At 41.2% G+C, this 23,836-nt stretch overlaps 1 protein-coding gene across 3 annotated transcripts; it reads right to left on the reverse strand.

Annotated features, from left to right (window-relative positions):
* Positions 1-4,684: 4,684 nt before the first annotated feature.
* On the reverse strand, positions 4,685-19,417 carry LOC108711489 (uncharacterized protein At2g34460, chloroplastic). 3 transcript variants are annotated; one of them, XM_018253284.2, is made up of 7 exons: positions 19,356-19,417; positions 18,596-18,645; positions 11,623-11,751; positions 10,648-10,820; positions 7,556-7,757; positions 5,616-5,783; positions 4,685-4,905 (listed from the first exon to the last, which is right to left on the reverse strand). In XM_018253284.2, the coding sequence occupies exons 4-7, from the start codon at positions 10,780-10,782 to the stop codon at positions 4,745-4,747; spliced, it is 666 nt and encodes a 221-aa protein (XP_018108773.1). In that variant the 5' UTR covers positions 10,783-10,820; positions 11,623-11,751; positions 18,596-18,645; positions 19,356-19,417; the 3' UTR covers positions 4,685-4,744. The 3 variants fall into 3 exon arrangements, with proteins under 3 accessions (XP_018108773.1, XP_018108781.1, XP_041447195.1); XM_018253292.2 differs by having other exon boundaries at positions 18,596-18,642; positions 19,356-19,414; XM_041591261.1 differs by lacking the exon at positions 19,356-19,417 and having other exon boundaries at positions 18,596-18,746.
* Between the last annotated feature and the right edge of the window lie 4,419 nt (positions 19,418-23,836).

Raw genomic sequence — 23,836 nt, forward strand, 5'->3', positions numbered from 1 at the left:
GAATGCGGTATTCACAATGTCAATAAAATATAATTTTCAGGCAAAACAACACATGATGCAGTAAGAAAAATTAAAAAAAAGATAAAATTTTGTAAGTGTGTACAAGGCAAATTGTGTGTTGTGTGACTGTGTGTGTGTGTGTGTGCAAGTTGTTGTGTATGTGTGAAAACCCCCTGATCCCCCAAAAATGTATTAGAGTGTGTGTAAGTGTGTAGTAGTGTAAAATGTGTGTTTGTATATTTGTGTGTGTGTGTGTTACACTATCCTGCGGTGTGTAGGCTGCAGATCCACCTGTCCATGAAGGATGGAGGACTGGAGGAGCAGGAGGGAGTCACCTGATCATTGATCCGGGTCAGGGTCGTCACCGGAGGAAGCAGGAAGTAGGTGCGTATTTTGTGGCTGATTGTCTTCTTGGGCCCCATGGCGATCGTGCCTCAGGGGCCACTTTCTAACCTGCTCTGCTCATTGCCTAGGGGCTTCTGAGGATCTGGGAGGGGAGAGCGGCTTTCAAAGCCTCTCCTCCACTGACCCCGCCCGGATATGCTGCATAACATAGAAGTTACCTTGCCACAGAACGTAGATTCTATGGTCTGTGGCATTTGAAAGGTTATTTTTAAATATTCATTCTGTTTGTGCAATTCATAATTTATCTGTGCAATGTAGTTTTCTGACAATTGTTTTGTGCAGGATTTATTGCTGTGCTTTTGGACAATATGTTTTTGTTTACCAAACCATGCATAAAGAAATGTGCACAGAAACCCGGGGGTTTGTAGCATTTTTGTAAAGTGTGGAAGGAACAGTGATGCATTGTCCAGTCATAAATGCTACCCTTGGATTTGCAGTAGAAATTAGTGCAGGGTATTATTATTACTACTAACATGTATTTTTAGAGCGCCAACATATTGCACAGCGCTGTAAAATAAATGTGTTTATACATAGAAATCACATACAGGGTTACATACATAACGACCAGTTCCGGTACAAAAGGTGAGGAAGGCCCTGTGCAAAAGAACTTACAGTTAAAAAGAACTCTTATCTAAAGAGGAAAGGAATGAAACACAAGGTGTGGGAGTGGGCAAGATCTTAAATAAGCAGGATGAGATGTCATTTGGTAGTTAAACAGAGTGATGGTAGGTTTCTCTAAATAAGCGTGCTTTAAGTGATCTTTTGAATGCAGAAAGGTTGGGAGAAATTGTATTGTGACAAATTTGGTATTCAACTTTTAAGATGACAATTCAGTCATATAATATTTTACTATTTTTAATGTAACCTTAACATAATAAATATCTGAATGAAAAGCATGAAACATGAGGGTGATTTAGACAAGTTGTGTCTTGTGACAGTGTCTTGAGCTCTACTGATCACCAGCTAAAGGTCTTCTGGTAGACACGATCTACCTTTTGGGCAGCCCTGCCATAAGCTACTACACAGCTATTTATGATTAATGCTATTAACCTCCTCTCTATACTGAGGGGCAGATTTATCAAAGGTCGAAGTAAAAATTCAAATAAAAAAATATGAATTTTGTGATAATTTTTGTGTACTTCGACTAGGGAATAGTCCAAATTCAATTTGAATTTGAAATAAAAACCCCAAAAATTCCAATATCAAAATGTATGTATTTATTTATGTCTCTTTAAAAAATTTGAGTATGATCAATCGCCATCTAAAACCTGCCGACTTGCTATTTCCTATGGGGGACCTCCTAGAACCCATTTGAAGCCAATTGGGTTCAATAGAAGTCATTAGAAAAATCAAGTTTTTTTGGAAAAACTTTGAATCGAATTCGATCGAATGCTGTTACTTTGATTCAAACTATTCAAATTAGATTGAAAATGGACCTATTCAATTAAGATTTTTTTTAATCTGATTAATTGGTATTGCTTATCTTATTTAATATGTTTGCAGTTGCCATTTAAACTCAACAGTACAATTTCTTCAAATCTGTAAAATGTAATGTGACAGTCAAAAGGGGAAGCGACAGTTAAGAGGGGAAGTAGGGGACAGAATGGTAGTGGGGCTGGTCTACAGCTCGTCCAAAGCAACAGATTCACCATTTTGGCTGAAAATGCTGGGGAGAACAGCTCTGAACAGTCTGAATGTGTGGACATGTATATAGCAGGCTGACTCTTAGAGCACCCTGGGGAGGAATGAGGGGAGTGCGAAGAAGGATAGGCAGGTTTTAGTTATAGGGAATTACATTTTTAAAAATGTGGATAGGGTCATCTGTCATAGGGACCCTTCATGACGATCAGTCTGCTGCTTGCCTGGTGCTAGGGTTCGGCATGTGGTGAAACGAGTGGACAGGCTATTAATGTGGCTGGGGAAGACCCAGCTGTCTTGGTAAACATAGGTACCAATGACAAAGTTAGAGGAGGTGATGAAGTCCTCAAGAATGATTTTAAAAAACTAGGTGTAAAGTTGCAGGCAGGACTTCCAAGGTAATTTTTTAAGAGATATTACCTGTGCCACAAGCAACGTTAAGAAGACATTGGGAGCTCAGGGAGATGCGTGGCTGAGAGATTGGTGTAGGGAGGAGGGTTTTGGGTTTTTGGAGAATTGGGCTGGTTTATCAATTGGTTACAGGGTCTGTGCCAGGGATGGGCTGCACCTTAATGATGATAGTGCAGCTGCTTTTGGGGAGAAAATAGAAGAAGATGGTTAGAGGGTTGGAGAAAATTTTAAACTAGGTGCAGGGGGAATGATTCAGTAAATGATCCAGTGGAAGACAGGTTAGATAAGGTAGTGGGCAAAGGAAGGGAAAATGGGAGAGGTGATATGGTTGGGAGTACTGTTAAGGACAGGGAAGACCTTAACAGTAAAAATATGATGGAGGGAAAATATGATGTTACTGGTATGGACAAAACATGGCTGAATGATTCGCATGACTGGGCATTTAATATCAGTGGCTATATTTTGTTTTGTAGTGTCAGAGGCAATAGAAAAGGAGGAGGGGTATGTGCTTTGTAGGCAGGATTTAAAAACTAATATAAAGGAGGAGGTGATGTTAGAAAATGAGGGGGCTGAAGCCATATGGGTGGAGCTTGTCACTGATTGTAAGGAGTACAGCAAATTAATTATAGAAGCATGTTATAGACCCCCTAATGTAAGAGAGGAGGAGGAGTTCCTGATGCAAATAGAAAAGGCTGCTAGTTTGGGGAAAGAAATAATTGGTTATTTTAATTACCCAGAAATTGATTGGAACAACAGTACTGCCAGGACAGTTAATAGGAACAAGTTTATAAACTGTATCTAGTGAACTCTAATGACCCAGAACTTATAGCAAATGTGCAAGTAATTGAACCCCTGGGTAATAGTGACCATAATGTGATCTCATTTAATGTCTGGTGCAAAAAACAAATATATACTGGGACAACAAAAACCCTGAATTTCAGAAAAGCTAATTTTAGCTCCTTAAGGGCTGCCCTTCAGAGCATAGATTGGAGCATTATGTTTTCTGCTAAAACACAGAACAGAAAAGGTTGTCATTTAAAATGATATTAAATCGTTACTGTTTTCAATTTATTCCCTTAAGACTTATTATAGAAAGCTATAATAAATGTTGTAAAACATCAAATGTGCTAAATGCAGTTCTTTTCTTCAGTGTATACAATAGAGGAGTCAGAGTTCCCAGGCTCACTTCATAGCTATACTGTTGGCTCAGCTCAGTCTAGTCAGTGGCTGACGTGATATGGTTCATAAAGCTCTAATAAACATTAATGCACCCCTGGGTACTAAGAGAGCTTAGTTCAGTTTTAGACCGGCCTCTATTTCTTATGTCTCTATTGTCTGACTGGCCCACCGCGATACCAGGAAAACTCCCGGTGGGCCCAGGTGTCAGGGGGCCCTTGTGCTGCTCTGAGGAAAATTAGAGAGGCTTCAAATGTTTTTTTTTGCCTTCCTCTGGATCAAGTAGCAATTAGGCAGGTTATATATAACTTGATGGATGTGTCTTTTTTCAACCTAACTTACTTTGTTACTCTGAAAATTTCCTGAATATAGTGCTGAATCGCAGCCAGTCATATTTCAACAATTTCAGTAGTGAATTTAATAATTGTAAAATCTTTTATAGCATCTTTGCTGCAAAAGCACTTTTATTTGCATCTGTAAAGGTTTTTATAGCAGGTTAATAAAATATTGAACAGGGCCAAATTTAAAATAAACTACAATTCGGTTCGGGATTCGGCCAGGATTCTGCCTTTTTCAGCAGGATTCGGCCGAATCCTTCTGCCTGGACTGAACCAAATCCGAATCCTAATTTGCATATGCAAATTAGGGGTGTGGAGGGAAATCCCGTGACTTTTTGTCACAAAACAAGGAAGTATAAAATATTTTCCCCTTCCCACCCCTAATTTGCATATGCAAATTAGGTTTCGGTTCAGTATTCAGACAAATCTTTCACAAAGGATTCAGGGGTTCGGCCGAATCCAAAATAGTGGATTCGGTGCATCCCTACCTTTTTCTCCTACCTTCAGCCACTAAGGGCCCTTACACACGAGGTTATACGTGCGTTCCCTTGCAGTGGAGCATTCATGCATTCCACCACAAGGGAACACAGCAACAACTACTCATCTGTAAAAGGCCTTACTAGTTGATTCTAGTTGATTCTAGCATGAGATGATCCCTTTGCAATTAATTTGATATCAAGATTTCAGTATAAATTAGTTTAAATCCTTTTTATACATTTGTTTAAATCTTTTTTTTTATTAAGTGCAACGTAAATATTTTGTTCACAGACATGTATTTATACTTTACAACACATTGCAACTATTTTCCTACTCCATTTTTCATCATTAAGGACAGAGAGCATAAAGCGTGCCACATCTCCTCGAGCTACAGTGTTTGTTACTGGGTATCCATCATCACCTGGGACAAAGAAGCCTTCTGAAGTCATTATTTCTTTGTCTGGTAGGGAAAAAAAATAGGTTACAATAATTACAAGGGCACACATAGCAGATTGTATACTTTCCTCCATGGGCATTTTAAATAGAGGTGGGGGAAAGTGGATCTGCTTTTATGTACACAATCCCATAGCTCCATTGACAGGCCTAGTGTCAGCCTGTGTGGAGCTACATGGAGTGGATATCGACACAAATATACAGTATGCATTTTTTTGCCAATATCCACTCAACACAATGTAATTGCGGGGTGTGTGTATAAGAGCAGATCTGCCTTTCACTGACTCATACCATACATGGGCCGATAAAAGCTGCCAATTTGATCAGCTTAGCTCATGTAAGGGGCCTGCCACATTGGCAGGTTTTATTTTCCCATTGGGAGAGGAGCTCATATTACTGAGCTCAATTACTGATTGGTCACTATGGGCAACAAGTTTTCCTCCAGTTTTAATATTGCATGATAAACAGGTCCCAAACAGGATATCAAACTCCTTAACTTTCCAAACCTGAATACATCAAGGCCAACTGGCACATCATTCCTGTTATTTAACCCATGTACAGGAAAAAATGAAACACAGATGTATAGCCGAGTTGCATTTATCTGTCATCAGAAATCTTTAGTCATTCAGAACTCCTGGTTGGCTAGGAGTCTCTGCCAGTTATTGGTTGGAAGCCTTAGGATAATTATTATTCTTAAAGTATTGTGGCAAATCTTACCTGTGGCTGGATTATTCTGAAGTCCAGGGGGTCTTACAACAGTCCAGTTAAGATCAGAACATTCCTTTTCCAAGTAATGCTCCATCTCATACATGTTGTTAAGCACACTTCTGATAAGTGGTATGAGTAGATTGCGAACGAAAAAGGAAGAATTGTTTCCTGAGCCAGCTTTGGAAAAAGAAACAATGTGTTTTGAATAAGTTAGTGTTTTTTTACATGAATAGTATTACAATAGTTTATGATTCCACAATCGTAAAAATATAAGGGCAAAATTCCATGTAATGTTAAAGTAAGATATCTTATTGATCACGCAAGGTGTAGAAACGGTCACTGGTGTCCAATGTTAAAGGACAGCTGAGTTATTATCACCATCATACAAAGTTAGGGTCGGCCTGGGGCTGCTGTCCAGGGCCCTCCTCCAACCCAACCACCCCCCCCCCCTGCCACGCCACCTTGTGTGTGTGCTTCTGTGCAGGCGCTCGCACGCACTACATTTTCCCGGCGGCCATGGCAGGAAGAGCCTAGAAATCGCACATCTGGGTGCGGAACTGGGCTGGCAGAGCCCACAAGAGCCTGGGGCCCACCGGGTTTTTTCTCTGTGTCCTACCGGCCCAGTCCGACCCTGTACAGAGAAAAAGAAAATACGTTTTTAAAGTAAAACTATACCCCCAAAATGAATAATTACGCAACATATAGTTTACATCATATTAAGAAGCAAATTAAAGACTATTACTAAACTGGTATATACTGTATATTTAATTAAATATTTCCCTTTTAAATCTTTTCCCTTGGGCCCTCATTTTATGATATTCTCTGTGTGCCTCAGAGGTCACCTGACCAGAAATACTGCAGCTCTAACTGTAACAGGAAGAAGTGTAGAAGCAAAAGAACTTTTTCTGTTAATTGCCTCATATGGCCTAACGTATGGTTTGTTTGGTTTTTCTTGTGCATCGTGAATCATAGGATCCCAGGAGGCAGCTCTTCATTACTTTAAAATGGCAATTTTCTGTTTAGGATTACCCAATGGCACATACTACTAAAAAAAGTATAGTATTATTAAAATGGTTTATTTACATGAAGCAGGGTTTTACATATGAGCGGTTATATTATAATATATTTTCATAGAGACCTACATTTTCGGGGTATAGGTTTCCTTTAATATGTTTTTAGGAAATTGCCTTCCTGTAATTCAGAGCTTTCTGGATATTGGGATTCCAAATAAGAACTACCATCTGCATTTTGATGTATTCAGCATGTACTTCAATAGACACACATTCAAACACTCCTGTGTAAGAACCATCTAATGTCAAATATATGTAAACATTGTGCTTCATGGAATCATTGCCAATCCAACAGATGCATTTTATATGTGATTTTTCTTTGGACCTATGCTATAGTGACAAGTGACTTGCATCATTGTTTTCTAAGGTGTTAGCTACATGGTATACTTGCAAAAGTAAACACTTAAAATAGCACATTGTATTTAAACTCTTTTTAAGTGTGTTTTGTACATTGGGTTTTTTTTTTTTTTACATTTTTGTTTTTAGCCTTTTTTTGAACTAGTTGGTAGAGTACCATAGATCAAAATTTAGTTTGTTAATTTTTCTGGAAGAAACAAAAAATGTGAGTTATGAAAGGCTAGATAGTTACTGTATGTAGGGATGGGTGAATTTTTTCCCCTTATTTCACCGCAGAAATGCCTCCCATAGACTTGTATGGAGTTGCACGTCAAAAAAAAAAAAGAATGACGTGCGCCAAAAAAAAAATTTGTTTTGACGCCCATAGACTTTAATGGGCGTCTGCAATATTTCGCCAGCTGCAAATTTTTGGCGAAACGGGTCAAATTCGCCCCAAGCCTAATGTATGTTATGTTTTCATGAATAATGTTATTAGCAAAAACAATACTGCGTGTCAAAAAAGTGAACACAAAGCATACTTACGGCCAGTATACCAAGAAGTCATTGTCACCATCCGGTTTACTCCAGCTTGGCGCATAGCTGTCGCAACAGCTTTCATAGAGTCAGTGTATCCAGAAATCGATGAAAAGAGTTTGTACTGAAAACCCAGGCAAGACATGACAGCATCCTGTCCCTTGAAATGTTCTTCTAAAGATTCTGATGAAAATATGTTGGTTTCTAACACCTACAAAGCATTTTGCATATATTAGTTACCTGATTTGTACTAATGTAGGTGTAAATATTTACAAACTGTTCTTGAAAAGTTATGTATTAAAAGTATGGAATCCCTTATCTGGAAACCCAATAACCAGAAAGTTCAACATTACTGGAAAGTTCTCTTACATAGTATGTTTTAACCAAATAATTATATTTTTTATTTCATTTTTACTGTAAAAACATAATGAAACAGTACCTTATATTTAAACCTAACTAAATTGCATACATCCATATTTGTAACAAAGCAATCCTTTTGGGTCTATTTAATTTGGTGGTCAGTATTACAGTAAAATCCCTTATCTGTACAACCCCAGGTTCCTAGTATTACAGATAATAGACTACACTTTCTTATGTAACCTATATTACATATAACCTATATTCATGTTATCTGTGGGGGACTAAAGATTAGCCTTTATTCAGTCAGTCCCCTAAAGATTTGGACAGAAGAATTAGGGTCCTGGCTGTACCAACCATAGAGTAGGTATTAAAGTGCAGAGCACAAGACTACTAAAGCTCACCTAGGTTCTACTTGAAGATCCTGATACTTGGAAATGGACGCTTCCGAGATGGCTAAATACACTGTACAATTACTGACCCCAGATAAGTACAGCACTGGCTGTGTTCTTTGGATGTGGTAACTGCTAAAATATCTGTACTGTGATCATCCTCCTGGAAGTTGTCTCCCTATCCACCCAAAAAATAGTGTTTATCTTGTACCGGGTTACATAAGCATCTATAGCAGGGGTGTCCAAAATTTTTACAATGAGGGCCAGATTTGGTGAGGTGAAAATGTGTGTGGGCTGACCATTCTAATTGTTACATTATCTGGAGTCACAACAGAATGGAATGCCCCAAAATGGACAGAGCAACTGTAATGTACAATAGTTTGTTTCAGCTTATACTTGAGGGGATAATAAATAATTATTTACCACACTAATCAGCCCTGACAAGCTTCCTGCATCTCTTTCTCTCTAAGAGTCGACCCCTTAAAGGAACAGTTCAGTGTGAAAATAAAAACTGGGTAAATAGATAGGCTGTGCAAAATAAAAAATGTTTCTAATATAGTTAGTTAGCCAAAAGTGTAATATATAAAGGCTGGAGTGACTGGATGTGTAATAAAACAGCCAGAATCCAACTTCCTGCTTTTCAGCTCTATAACTCTGAGTTAGTCAGCGACTTGAAGGGGGGCCACATGGTACATTTCTGTTCAGTGAGTTTGTAATTGACCCTCAGCATTCAGCTCAGATTCAAAAGCAACAGAAATGACCCATGTGGCCCCCCCTCAAGTCTCTGATTGGTTACTACCTGGTAGCCGGGGCAACCAGTCAGTGTAAACCAAGAGAGTTGAAAAGCAGGAAGTAGTGATCTGACTGACTTGTTATACATGAAATCACTCCAGCCTTTATACATTACATTTTTGGCTAACTAACTATATTAGAAACATTTTTTATATTGCACAGCCTATCTATTTACCCAGTTTTTATTTTTACACTGAACAATTCCTTTAACAGTAAAAGTCTGCAACGTGCTTATGTTTTATGTCTCACACTGACACTTGAGGTGTAGCCATAGCCAGTGGAGGCCCAAAGGTAAGAAGGAAGCTTTGCTCGCTGATGGGTTCCAGTCACTGAGTGCCAAGTGCATTCATCAGACCTTAGCTAAAGCAGAAGCACTTCCTCAAATCCCAACACACATGTGCGCAATATTATGCCACAGGGGATTCCTGTCGGCAGGTCCCGCCCGTGCTGAAACCTACCAAATGGACAGCCCTGCTGAACTGAACTGGTGAACTGCTTTTAAGTAAAGGTTACTCTAATGTAGGGATGCACCAAATCCACTATTTTGGATTCGGCTGAACCCCCGAATCCGCCCCTAAGTTGCATATGCAAATTAGGATTCGGATTCGGTTCTGCCAAGCAGAAGGATTCGGCCCAATCCGAATCCTGCTGAAAAAGGCAGAATCCCGAACCGAATCCTGGATTCGGTGCATCCCTAAAGTAATGTACAGGGGAATCATGGCTAAAGAATGAGTGGCACATGGACGCGGGTGTGGTTTTTAGAAGACAGGCGTATTTTGCGCAGAGGGAATGAGGTGCCTGCCGCGGTGGGCGTGGTGCGGCGCAGTTGGCTGGGGGGGGCGGTGGATGCGGTGACGTTTACAGCGATGCGCCTCCTCCCAGTCAGTGTGTAGGTCTATGGCCGCTGGGAGGTTAGGGCTTGGGTTGCTCACTGTTATCTTTCGGGTATTTTTTAGGAATTTGTGCGGGCCAATAAAAAATGGATCACGGGCAGCAGTTGGCCCGCAGGCCGTAGTTTGGACACCCCTGATCTATAGCCCTACATAAAAATCTGAACTCATACAACTTTTTGCTGCTTCAAGGAAAACGTATGCTCTGACAAAGCATCACTCAACTGTAACGGTTAAAAATAACTAAACCACTGATTTATGTATCTACTACCCAAGTTAATAGGCAATCACATTTATGATGACTAATATTATTAAACAAAAAAATAAGTCAAATCAGTCAAACAATTATACTGTATGTTAAATTAGAACACTATGTAAATTGTCATCCACAAGTTGGAGTTTTCTTTTGTAATGGATTTCCAGATAATAGATATTAAACCTCCAAGTCAAACTGAAGACAGTGTGAAGTGCTGGGAGAAAAACTACATTATCAATACCTTACTTGAATCAAGGGATTCTGCTCACTGGTGCTGCTTTGCTGCTGTTTTTTTTTTTAAATCTACCGATGTTGCTTAACAACATAACAATGCTGATTTAGCTATCAAAAGGTGGAAAGGGCAAAAATATATCATCTATATCTAGAATATCAAGTAGATCTGAGTTTTCACACCTTTAAGTTTTGATGCTGGATGGTGATTTTGCTGACATTTCTTACAAGAGCTGTTACTTCATGTCCCTGTTGTAAAGCTTGTGTTATCAAGAACAAGCCTGTCTGACCAGTAGCACCAAGGATGGATAACTTCATGATTGCTTTTCACTCACAATCTATAGATTGTCAGAGGTCTGTTAACATAACATCACATAGTTAATATTTGTTTATAAGCAAAAAAAAAAAACGAATTTGCATATTTACTAAACCTCAAATTTTTTTGATCAAAAAATGCAAATCTGAAAATACTCCATCTCAGACCTGTCGAGGTCCGATATGAGTCAATGGGAGAGGCACCTATGCCAATTTGAAGTTATTGTGGTCTGTACCGATTAAATCAAGTTTTTTTAATTAATAAATAAGATAAAATTGGGCATGGGAGTTTGGTCAAGCCTTTTTTAATTAATAATATGAGATAAATTCGGATTTTAGTAAATAACCCCTTAGTAAAGCTAACTAGTCATTAGAGTTAATTTGCTGATTCAGATGTATTTTCCCTACATCCCTGCAGCTGCACAAAAAAACTGAACTTACATTCATCCCCATTAGAAATGGATGAGGATTTTATGCCACGAGAAAGAGTCACTTGGTGCACCCACTGAGTTTCTGCAAGCTGCTGTTGTGTGTTGCATAAACTGAGTTTTTTGGAGTGCATTAATGTTACTAGGCAGTCAGTGGCAGGGCTGTTTGGCCACACCCCCCAAATAACACACCCATTTTAGGAAAACAACCCAGATGTGCCACTAAAATCAGTAAGTAAAATGGATAACAGGCATATTAATCCCGGGCGTGCCAGTATAAATACTACAGGAAATAAATTATCAGCATATTAAACCCAGATGTGCTAGTACAATTACTACAAAAAATGGAGACACCTCATATAAATCCCATCTGGCCTATGAGCAGTCCATCAATCCCAGAGTTTGAAAGCATTACCTTACACAAGTAGAATATCAGCAAATGATCTTCTTTGCTTGCTCCCACAGCTGCTTAGCTCTCTCTCTCTCTGCCTGACTGCTCAATATGCTGCTGATGGCTGTGCGTTCCACAGTAGAATGCACGGACCTATGAGAATGAAAAGGGCGAAGGGAGTAGGGAGTGAAAAGTTAAATTTAAAAAAAAAAAAATGTGGCACAGTGTGCCCCCCAAATTAGTGGGTCCCAGGCAGATGCCCCATTTACCCTTAGCTATGGCCAGGGGCGTAACTACAGAGGAATCAGACCCTACAGATGCAGGGGGGCCCAGGAGGTATAGGGGGCAACACAAGGCCCTAAATAATGAGTAATTCCAACAAATATTGGTAAAAATTAATTTGCTGTGGGGCCCAGTATCATCTAGTTACACCACTTTCTATGGCAATGGTAAAATAGGATTTTTTGTTATTCACTGTTAAATCCATTTCTCTGTGGTTGAAAGGGGGAAACAGGGAACCTATGGGTTTAAGCTCCATCCTCCAGGAGGCAGGACAGTTGATGCGAATTAGAAAGGGGATGTGCCAACCCACTCCAGCTTTACCCCCTACACCTTACTCCTCCTTCCATCAGTTTGTACAAAAGCCTGTATATCCAATGCATGTAAAACAGTCACAACTTTTTACACGGTGGGGAGTCCTGTGTCCCCCTTTCGACCACAGAGAAATGGATTTAACGGTGAGTAACAAAAATCCTATTTTTACAGAGGGGGACACAGGGAACCTATGGGTTACTTAACAAAGCAGTGGGGTGGGATACCATAGAGATATCTGCTTTATTGCACCACTGAATGCAGAAACTTCTGGCCAAAAGAGGCCTCAGCTGATGAGAAGGTATCCAGTTTATAAAATTGTGTAAATTTATGAATGGAGGGCCAGGTAACTGCCCTGCAGATCTGTCGCTCTGAACATGAACGGACATGGCCTGTAGCCCCAAGGGCCTGGTAGGCCCGAAACGTTGCCTATTGTATGCTATGGGCTGAATACATTTTGAATCTGAGCACTTTTGTAAGTTTAAGTGTGCTGCTGGTGATTTCTTCTATGAATTGAGGTGACCCTGGGACAGGATTGGGTCTTCCGGTTCAGCACCTGACACAACAGCAGTGGATGTTTTGGGCAGTGAGCACTCCATATTTGTGACTGTGTAATGGTTGAGGGCCAGTTGCACTGCCCATAGTTCTAATACATCTATAGGAAGTTTGGACTCTGCGGGAGTCCAAACCCCATCTGCGACCAGGTCCTGCGACATCGCTCCCCAGCCTTGTTGGTTGGCATCTGTGGATATCACTGTCCAGGTAGGTGTTGCCCAGGATTGTCCTGTGGCTAGTGTGGATGGTTGTAGCTACCATCGGAGAGAGTCCTTCACCCTTTGGGTCCGGCAAAATGTCAGTGAATGGGGTCCCCTGTTCAGACTCTGATGATACCCGCTTGAAGGGGACGAAAGTGAATGTGTGCAAATGGCACTGCTTATTTTGAAGACACCAGTGTTCCTAGTACCTTAATTGCCTGGTGAATTGTTGGCATCTGGGTATGCATCAGTAACTGCACCTGTTCCCAGATCTTGCATTGTTTTTCCCGGGGAAGGAACACTGGATCTTTCCCAGTTGATGATCCAACTGAAATCCTGGAGCAGTGATGATGCCTGTTATAGATCCCTTCTGGCCTGGACTACTGTTCTGGCCTTTAGCAACAGGTCATCCAGATAAGGAGTCACCAATATCCCCTGGAGTCTCAATGCTGCTGCCATTTACTTTGTGAACACCCTGGGGCTGATGACGTTCCGAATAATAGGGTCAAGAACTTGATGGTTTGCGAATGCAAATCTGATGGAACGATGGTGAGAGGGCCAGATTGGAACGTGTAAGTATGCATCCTTGATATCCAAGGACATCAGTATCTGCCCTGGCTCCATTCCCTGGATCCCCGATCACAATGTTTCCATTTTGAATCAGACCGTATGAACTTGCTAGGCTTTTCAGGTCCAGGACCGGGCGAAAGGATCCATCCTTCTTTGGGACGATAAACAGGTTGGATTCTACAATCTCATGCTGTGGCACAGGCACAATCACTCCGGTTTTCACCAAGGTTGCAAAACATATTGAAAAGGCCTAAGCTCTGGGGGGTTTTGGGATACCCTGGACATGAGGAACTTTCTGGGGGGGGAGAGTGGTAAAATCTAGGTGGTACCCTTCTGTGATGATCTTGTTGACCCAGGCATCCATGGAATACTGAGTTAACACCTCCCAGAATATCAGCAGCCTGCCCCCTATCAGGTCTAAGGACTCCAGAGGGTGTGCCCCAACATCCCCAGGCTTGCTTTGGGTCTTGTTGGGCTTCCATGTGGGATGATTTCTGTCCCCTGCTTTGGTTTTGAAGCTGGATCGATGTGGGGAAGCGTTATATCTGGGAAAGTGACTCATGAAAACATTTTCCATGTCAGAAGGACATGGCCGAATGGGCCCTGGACTGTGGAAGATGGGTACTCTTCCCGCCCGTGGCCTGCAAGATAATTTTCTTCAGTTCCTCCCCGAATAGCTGGCCCCCTTTAAAGGAGAGCGATGTGAGCGACTTCTTTGAGCGGATGTCTGCTGACCAGTTCTTTAGCCGTAGCGTTCAATGTGCCGCCACAGAGAGTGCAGATGAAAGTGCAATAATTTGAGCTTCCAGAATGGTCTTGCACAGATAGTCCGATGCCTCCAGCTTTGACCTTGCTGTTGATAGAAAATCTGACGTAGGAGAAGCCTCCTGTATGTCGTGGACTAGGGATTGTGCCCAAGAATGAAGACTCTGCCAACCCACACTGAAGCCAGGGCTGGGCATAGTGAGGATCCTGTGGCTGAATAAATGACCTTGAGAAATCCTTCTATCCATTTATCAGAGGGATCTTTGAACGCTGCTGCGTCTGTAACTGGTAGAGCAGTATATTTTGATAGCCTAGAGATGCATCTACTGAAGGGGGTTGCTCCATTTTTCCACCAGGTCCTTGGAGAAAAGGTAGGATTTTGAAAATTTCCACGTGGCCAAGAACTTTCTTTCAGGAAAGTTCCACTCATCCTGTATCATGCCTGTAAATTGCTCATTTGATGGGAAATGGGCTGCCTCTTGAATAGGCCCTTGGTCTGTAACTGCTGCCCAGGGTAATGTTAAGGACCTCTATGACCTGTTTGATTATGCCGTCAATGTCATGGTGGGCATCTTTGCTTGTGTGCTCCGCCTGCTCGTCATCCAAAGAGATGTTGGATGATGGGAGTTCCCGGTCCGACTCAGATGGGTTGTGAGACTCCAGTGAAACTTAAGAATACTTGCTTGTGGAAGGGTCATTACCAGCTTTTTCTGCCCTTTTGCTCTTACCACTGGGTCTGTGATCTAGCTTAGCTACTGCTTTTCCCAGAGAAACAACGAGAGAGGGAAACCTTTGGAGGGAGGCTAGGGACTGAGATAGTTGAATCGCCCACAGTGGCACTGGGGGATTCCTCTCAGCTGCCAGCCAGCAGGTTCAGTGAAATACCATCTACCAGGGGGTTATTATGCTGTGCTGCATTTGGCAAGGAATCAGGGGTGCTCCCTGGTGTAGGTGCGGACTCCTGCCCCTGGAGGCAGGTTGTGGAGAGGTAGGTGTAAGAGTAAGCTGCAGAGATATTATTTGGCACATGGAGAGAGGCGTCTACTCTCCTGTCTCCTGCTGGCTCTGGCGCTGTACTCCTCCACTTGCTGGGAGTCCACTCACGGAGGGAAGCACTAATGGTGACTTTGCCTCTGCTTCTGGTCTTCTGGCACACATCTGTTTCCTGGCGCAAAGAATAAGAAGGAGACACCACGCCCCTCTTGCGCCAAATTAAAAATGGCACCCGGACCCCCTCAGGACCTCTCTCCACCAGTGGTCAGTGGTCCTCCCCCTTGCTCTCCCTGCCCGGTGCATCCCGCTCTCCTGCAGTGTCAGGAATAGAAGACTCCGCACCATTCAGAGCTGTTCTCAGATGCGGCGGGCAGGCATGTGGGGGGGGAGTGTTAAAGGAAAAGTAACACCAAAAAATTAAAGTGATTTAAAGTAATGAAAATATAATGTAGTGTTGTGCTGCACTGGTAAAATCGGTGTGTTTGCTTCAGAAAATCTACTAGTTTATATAAACAAGCTGCTGTGTATCCATGGGGGCAGCCATTCAAAGATGAAAAAGGAGAAATAGGCACAGGATACACAGCAGATAACAGATAAAGCTCTTTAGTTTACAATGGGATTCTTCAGAACTTATCTGTAATCTACTGTGTATCCTGTGCTTGAATGGCTACCCCATGGCTAGACAGCAGCTTGATTATATAAACTATAGTTGTGATTCTAAAGCAAACACACCAGTTTTACCAGTGCAGGACAGCACTATATTATATTCTCATGCATTTAAAACTTTCTTTTTTTGGTGTTAATGTCCCTTTTAGGATACAATCAGGCAATTCCCCTACTGGGCAGACCCGGGACCGGGGGCTGCAGGGTGAGTGGTGGTGGATGGAATTGCTCACCCCAATTTCTCACTGGCCAGACTGTTTGCCTTCCTATGAGGTAGCAAGGAATGCCTGGGTGGTATGTATAGCCAAGAGCTAGGTTGTTAACCCTGGGGTGAGTTATTCCATGAAGGCGGTTCAGGCAGTCCTGCTAACCACTGACCGAGGAATCTGCAACCTGGTAGGCTCCAACCTCCTAGGAGCAGGACATTTGAAAAACTGATGGAAGGAGGAGTAAGGGTGTAGGGGTAAAGCCAGAGTGGGCTGGCACATCCCCTTTCTAATTACCATTAAGTTTCCTGCCTCCTGGAGGATGGAGCTTAACCCCATACATTCCCTGTGTCCCCCTTTAGACAACAGGGAAAAGTGCTTTAGTTACTTAAAGGAATATTATACCCCCAAAACGAATACTTGAGCAACAGATAGTTTATATCAAATGAAGTGGCATATTAAAGAATCTTACCAAATGAAGTGGCATATTAAAGAATCTTACTAAACTGGTATATATATATATATATTTTTTTTTTTTTAAGTAAATATTGCCCTTTTACATTTCTTGCCTTGGACCAACATTTCGTGATGGTCTGTGTGCTGCCTCAGAGATCACCTGACCAGAAATACTTTTGTGGAAGCAAAAGACAGAACTCTGTCTGTTAATTGGTTTATGTAACCTAACGTGTATGGTGTGTTTGTGTGCATTGTGAATCGTATGATCCCAGGGGGGCGGCCCTTATTTTTATGGCAATTTTCTATTTAAGTTTACCCAATGGCACATACTACTAAAAAATTATATTATTATGAAAATAATGGTTTTACATATGAGCTGTTTAATTAAATATATTTTTATAGAGCCCTATATTGTTCGAGGGGTATAGTTTTCCATTAATTGCTTTTGTTACAGGTAAGGTCATAAATTGAGCTATAAAAAATACACCATTTATTTCACACCAATGCTTTTTCTGGTGTTAAATATTTTACACAAATAAATATGCACTTCCAACTGCTAGTATCTTTTCAGGCAATAATGGGCAAATGAAGAGAGAGGAGCTTCTGTTTATGCTTTGTTAAATTAAACTTTTAACCACAGGATGGCACTGCAAAACAGGTGCTATGCTACATAATGTTATGCTATTTTATGTTATGCATATCTGTTGCAATCTGCTATCAGGTTAACAATATTTGGTTAAACCCTAGCAAAACAATTACAAACAGGAGTTAACGAAAGAAGCTTTGGAAAAAGTAATATAAATAATAATAGGACCATACCGATACTGTAACTATTGTTTGGCAGGTGCAAGCTATGCAGTGTAAATTTACATCCTCTTTTGCCCATTATAGTGAATTGTTGTACTTCAGTTAGTGTGAACGGGTTGAACGCAAAAAATATCAGTCTCTAACTTTTTTCAGATGTATGAGGAGTGTCGTCCTAAGAATGCCACAAGTAACATATAACAATTCAAATGTTGCAAAATTTCATTAACAACTAAGGTTGCCACCTCACCCCTTTAATACAGACCAATTATTGAATTCAAATCCTGCATGGCTAGTTAGCAATTTATTTAGATGCATGCTGCATAGCTGCACAAAGATTAGCTCAGTCTGCAGCATGCATCTAAATTAAATGATAATTAACTATGCAGGCTGTGGATTCAATATCCAAATAGGCCATTATTAAAGGGGTGAGATGGCTACCTGATCAACAACAGATACTTTTCGATAGATGTGTTGTATAATTCTTAGCCTCCTTATGTGATCCAGCCGACAATACTGGAAGCTGAGTTTATAATTGCAAACATTACATCAGTTCTATACAGTCTGCTGTTACATGACAGATGCCATGTAAAATACTTTTTTTCCTGCACTCCATTTAATAACCACGTACCTAGCACAGGCACCACTTTACTTAATAGCATATTAGCTATAGACTTCCCTGTGTTGAGTGGGTGGAGCACATCTTGTTTTTTCCCTTAGGAAATACATGCAGGCCAAAGGTTATCTACCCATAGATGGACTACACTCTGTCTCCATGCTACACAACATGAACAACACTTATGACCTGGCTTATGAGAATAACCTGTAATTGCAGTTACCAGCACAGTGAGACAATTCTCCCTAAGGCCAAAGCAGGGTTCATATTCAACCTGTAGGACTTTAGGTACTACAAAATCCCAGTATGCTCTAATAAATTGCTGTTGAGAAGGCTGGGCATATACTGTAGTTCAATTACATCTAGAGGGCCTCAGGCTAAAATTTGAGGGACCGCTACTGTGGTCATAAATAAAATTCAATGAGAGGAATTATCTTAATTAAATGATATCCTATATCATGGTAGGAGATGCAGCCCAACAAATTAACAACCCTGCTTTTTTTTCCTTTTTTTACAATCTGTCACAAAACAAGTATAAGTACAACATACTGCCAGCGAGGGATGAGCTCAATACGTACCTTGCCTAGGATGCTGGGAGTTATAGTCCAGACAGCTGGGGACTCATCTGCTGAAAACAGATCAGACCATTGTTAACATTCCTGTATTTTTGTTTTGCTTTATTTTGTTTAAATTCAAATTCAGTATTGCCACCTCGCCCCTTAAAAACCAAACACTTATGGAATCCACAGCCCGCATGGATAATTATCAATTCATTTAGATGCATGATGAATGGCTGCACATAAATCAGTTCAGTCTGCAGCATGCATCTAAATGAATTGCTAATTAGCCATGCAGGCAACCCTATTCAGTATTCAGAAAAGAAAACGTTGCATACACACACGCCACCATGAAAACCAAAAATAAAAATTATTACAGGGATTTATACAGGCAAATTCAAATTACTTCAGATTAGCGGCCCATGCAGTAATTCATGGCAACTAAGGTGTTTACAATTAAAAACAAATCTGTGATTGGTAATTTACCTAGGGAACAATGTCTTAAATTGAAAACTGTTGCACTTGTAATTCAAATTTGTTGCACAATTTGTTTAGTGCAGAACAATCCCTTAATGACTTTTGATCAATTTCACACCCCATTTTACATATTATAGAACTATCCAACAATGTGAGTAAAATAGCCCAGCCAAGCCTGCAATAACTGGGCTTCTGTACAGTGCACTTTAAAGACACAGATTTAAGCCAATGCTCAGACAACAGATTGAAGGATAATTGTCAAATGTTGCTTAATTGCAGGCAATGCAAATATACCCCCTTTTACCTGGAAAGCAGACGGAGGTTTCCTGTTTTCCTCTAGTATACAGTATATTTTTACAATCTACTGATGATGCAAGCAGGCAGTGGGAGGGGAAAGTTACACAAGCAATGACAGTGTCATATTACAAAGCGAGGCAGAGTAAAAAAAAGACAATGATGAAACACTCCCTTGTCTGTTTAGAATTTTATTGTGCTTTCTTTCTTCTGCAGCCCATAGAAAATACCTAATGTGAATTAAATATCACTATACTAACTCTTTGAATATCTAATTAAAAACATAATAAACATATAAAATTATCACTCTAAGATGGTTAGTAATAATACTTTTCAACAGTAAGAAGGATTTGGTAAAAAGGATTATAAATTAACTCAGTTGTGGGATGATTCAAGAAAAGACAAATTTAATATGGCTTTTGCTGATGCAGAAGACTTTTGTTTCAGGCACCCCCTTTAACCCTTTTGCTGTCAGCCAATTTGGTACTTTTACTTTTGAACATTTTGTGTACTTTCACTTTAGGGGCCTTTATTGGCCCAGGAAAACAATATATCGTTTTTTTCAGAACAACCTAAGCTTTCAAAATATGCTAGAATTTTGGTGCAATTCCACTTCTGTAAAAATATACTGGCTTCTAAGCAAAAAAAGTGTTTCCCATAATAAAAACACATATATCAGAAACATAATTCTAATCCTGCAAACCTCACTCACATAAACCCGTCACCCTCTCTCCCTTTCTTGTGTGCCCTCTGGAAAACACAGTCAATTTGCAATAAACTCACAGCATTCGTGACCTTTTTATATCCAAATCTCAAAACCTTCTAGGTGTCACTGAAACATGTTTCTCTCCTACCAACACTGTTTCACCTGCTGCCCTCTCCTATGGAGGTTTCTCATTTAGTCCTACCCCTAGCCAGTGAGACCGTAGGTTTCAATCAACAACAACACCACCTTCTCTTTCCTTTACTTTTTTTGAAGTCCACAGTATACACTTGTTTTCTCCGATCTCTCTGCATGTTGCAGTCATATATTGTCCCCTTTTTTCCCCACTCAACTTTCATGGATCACTTTGCCGTTTGGCTTCCATAGTTTCTCTCAAGTGACACGCCAGCTCTTATTTAAGGTGACTTCAATATTCCCATTGACAACTCTGCTTTTCCAGCTACTTCCAACACCTCTCGCTAACTTAATTTGGTCTCTCTCAGTGGACCGACTCTCCTACTCACAATTGAGGGTTATACTCTTGATCTTGTATTTTGCCATTTGTGCCACCCATCCAACCTTACTAACTCTCCCTTCCCCCTATTCAACAATCACCTACTTCCCTTTCAGATAAAACTTTCATCTGAGCTATCACAACTTTCTCTCTCCACCCACACGTACAGAGACCTCAACACATTTGATCCACAACAATAATTAACAGTAGAAGCACAGAGGATCTGTGAGGGCTTACCCAGTGCGACGGGGACGCCCGCCGCGCCGTAAGCGGGGACGCCCGCCACACCGCGCCGATTCTTCCCTCACGCTGGCGCTGGTCTCTTAGGGCGTGTGCACGCGCCTCAACGGTTCTTAAAGACGCAGGCACACTGGCATCATCACAATTGGTGCCAAATTCAAAAGTTTAAATAGCCCATTTACACTACTGGAATTTGCCCGTGATAGGAGTTTGTTCCTGGTGCTTTTGTGAGGTTGCTATCCTGTTTTTGAACCTGTTTGATTCCTGTTGTGACCCCTCTGACTTCTGGATCCTGACCCCTGCCTGAATATCGACTACCTCTTCTGCTTTAACCCTTCTGATTGACTTCCTGGTTTGACCCATGCCTGCCTGACTACGTTTACCCTCTGCCTGCGCCGACCCGGCCTGATTTTACTACTCTATTGCCTAAACGCCTTGTACTACGACCTTCTGCCCAAAGACTCTCGCTAACAGTCGTGCCCCTCTGCCTATCCAGAACATCTAGCCTTACACCTCTCGTTTAAGTCCTGGTGGCATCCAAGTAGCTGAGGGGTCCTCCCGAGGCCAAAGGCGGTCACATTACAGGTGAAGCATGAGCCAAGACCAGGGTGCTTGGCATTTGTTCTGGTGTTGGGTGCCGACAGTGACTGGATCTCTCACATTAACAACCTTTCCTGTACAAATATGGCAGCTTCTCTCTACAAAAATGCTTGTTCGACAGCTCTTGACTCCCTTGCTCCTTCTACTACCCGTCATAGTTGACCACCTCAAAAGATGTATTAGATCAGCTGAACAACAGTGGAGAAAATCATGAAGTCATCCACTTCAAGTTCATGCTACAATCAGGCTCTATCAATAGCCAAACAACTGTAATTCTTCTTCTTTAATCTCCACTTTATCCTCTAAACCATAACAACTGTTTGTCATATTTAACTCACTACTATTCCCCCTCAACACCCTCCATTCATTAATATACGTAACTGACCAAGACCTTGCTCATTCTCATTAGACAGATTATCATATCATCTGACAATAATCTCAGATTATATTGCAGTACACATCCACTTTGCACTCCTACACCCCCACAACACTAGATGAAGTTAGCAAACTTCTAGCCTGCTCAAAACCCGCAACCTGCTCCCTAGACCCCATACATTCTCACCTCCTTGAACTAATCTCTGATACACTCTCTCTTACTTAGCCACCTAATTAACCTTTCCCTTTCTACTGGTACATTTCCATCTTTATTCAAACAAGCATTAATCACTCCTATTCTCAAAAAAAACCTTTCCTTGATCTCAGCTCTCCCAGCAACTATCATTCAGTTTCCCTTCTTCTATTCACATCCAAATAGCTTGAAAAGCTTGTTTACAAATGCCTGGTCCAGCATCTCACTTGCAACTACCTTCTTGACTCCCTACAAACTGGCTTCCACCCAAAACAGCACTCACGAAAGTAACAAATAATCTTCTCCTGGCAAAGTCTAAAGGTCACTATTCCATACTCATCCTTCTAGAACTCCATGCAGCTTTTGATATAGTTGACCACAAGCAGAGCCGGATTTCTTTTCCGGCCGCCCCTAGGCCGCGCGGTCCGACCAGGCGGCCGCGCGGTCCTAGCGCCCGCCTTCCCAGCGCGCCGGCGAAAAAAACGCCGGCGCAGCTGGTGTAATTGAATGGGGACGCGAACATCCCCATAATGCGGCTGGGCGGCATGCCGCCCCTATTTTTTGCCGCCCTAGGCCCGGGCCTATGCGGCCTTGCCGCAAATCCGGGCCTGACCACAAGGTGAGAAGAAGTCAAAAGTTTTAAAACTTCCTCATTAATCATAAGGGAAAAAGGAACACAGAAGAGACTGGGGAATGTGGAGGGAGGGTGGTGAATGTCTAGGAGGGTTTAATAGTTGTCACCTCTGATAGTGTCAATTTTGTTTTTGAAGTGCTCAACAATATCTTGAGCAGAGACAGATGTGCACGGAGGGAGTGGGGAAGGGGAAAGAAGAGGTGTAAAAAGTTGTTTAGTTTTTTTTTAGAAAGGGAGTTAATGAGTGAAGTAAAGTATGTTTGTTTCACTAGGGAAAGGCTAGTGTTATAGAAGCACAGGGCAGATTTGTAGCTCCAAATGCAGGTGAATTTCTTTGGAGAGCTTTTGTATGAGCAGTATGCCAAGGTTGAAGCTGTTTGAGTCTAGTGCATTTAGTTTTGGCAGGAGCAAACTCATTAAGGGCAATGATGAATGTGCTGTAGTAGACAGAGGTAGCCAGATTAGGACAGGAGGTCGCTGAGGTATTCAAGTGAAGAGAGTCAAAGAAAGAGAGATGCAACACGTCTAGTCATGGTATGTACATGTTTGGGGAATAGCAGAGGGTGAGGAGGGACTTAGTGAGTGGGGAAAGGGTGAGTTATTAAAATTGGAAATTGAACAGAATCTGCTCACCCATATGAATGCCAAGGGTCTACTTAACAGTTTCATGCCCAATCTGCATAGATATACCAAAGCAGGTGGTATGTGCGGACCCCAAATGTAAATAGTGCTTATGAATTTTCTTAGATGCCAATTTGCCTTCTGTGAACAAAGGCCCCTGATTGCGTATTATGTGCCCCACTTACATTTATGTGCCACCTAATAGAACAAAGACCCCCCCAAAACCATATATTTTTTACATATTCTGACGAATCCAAAATGAGTAATTATGCCTTTCTACTCTAAACGACCAAACTGCAAAGCTACGCTAAAAGCATTGGTTTTTATGACATTTCTGAAAATTGCCTAAAAATATTACAATATGCCGCATTTATCTCACACAATTTCTTATATACCATTGGCAAACACCCTAAATATTGATGCCAAGGGTCTACTTAACAGTTTGATGGCCAATTTGCATAGATATACCGAAGCAGCCGGCATGTGCGAACCCCAAATGAAAATAGTGCATATGAATTTTTTTATTTTTTTTGGTAACTTAGATTTTTTTATTGGATAAAATCAAGTTTACATCAATTGCATAAAAAAAATTGCATAGTATGGATACACAC

The sequence above is a fragment of the Xenopus laevis genome, chromosome 1L, assembly GCF_017654675.1.
Source record: "Xenopus laevis strain J_2021 chromosome 1L, Xenopus_laevis_v10.1, whole genome shotgun sequence".
NCBI lineage: Eukaryota > Metazoa > Chordata > Amphibia > Anura > Pipidae > Xenopus > Xenopus laevis.

What these genes read in the sequence shown, in the direction of transcription:
- LOC108711489 (XM_018253284.2), bottom strand. Translation starts at nt 10,782, where the DNA reads ATGAAGTTATCCATCCTTGGTGCTACTGGTCAGACAGGCTTGTTCTTG. An exon ending in GACTTCTTGGTATACTGGCC is followed by an intron (nt 5,784 to 7,555) that starts GTAAGTATGCTT and finishes CTTTTTCCAAAG; the next exon opens with CTGGCTCAGGAAACAATTCT. An exon ending in TCAGAATAATCCAGCCACAG is followed by an intron (nt 4,906 to 5,615) that starts GTAAGATTTGCC and finishes TTTCCCTACCAG; the next exon opens with ACAAAGAAATAATGACTTCA.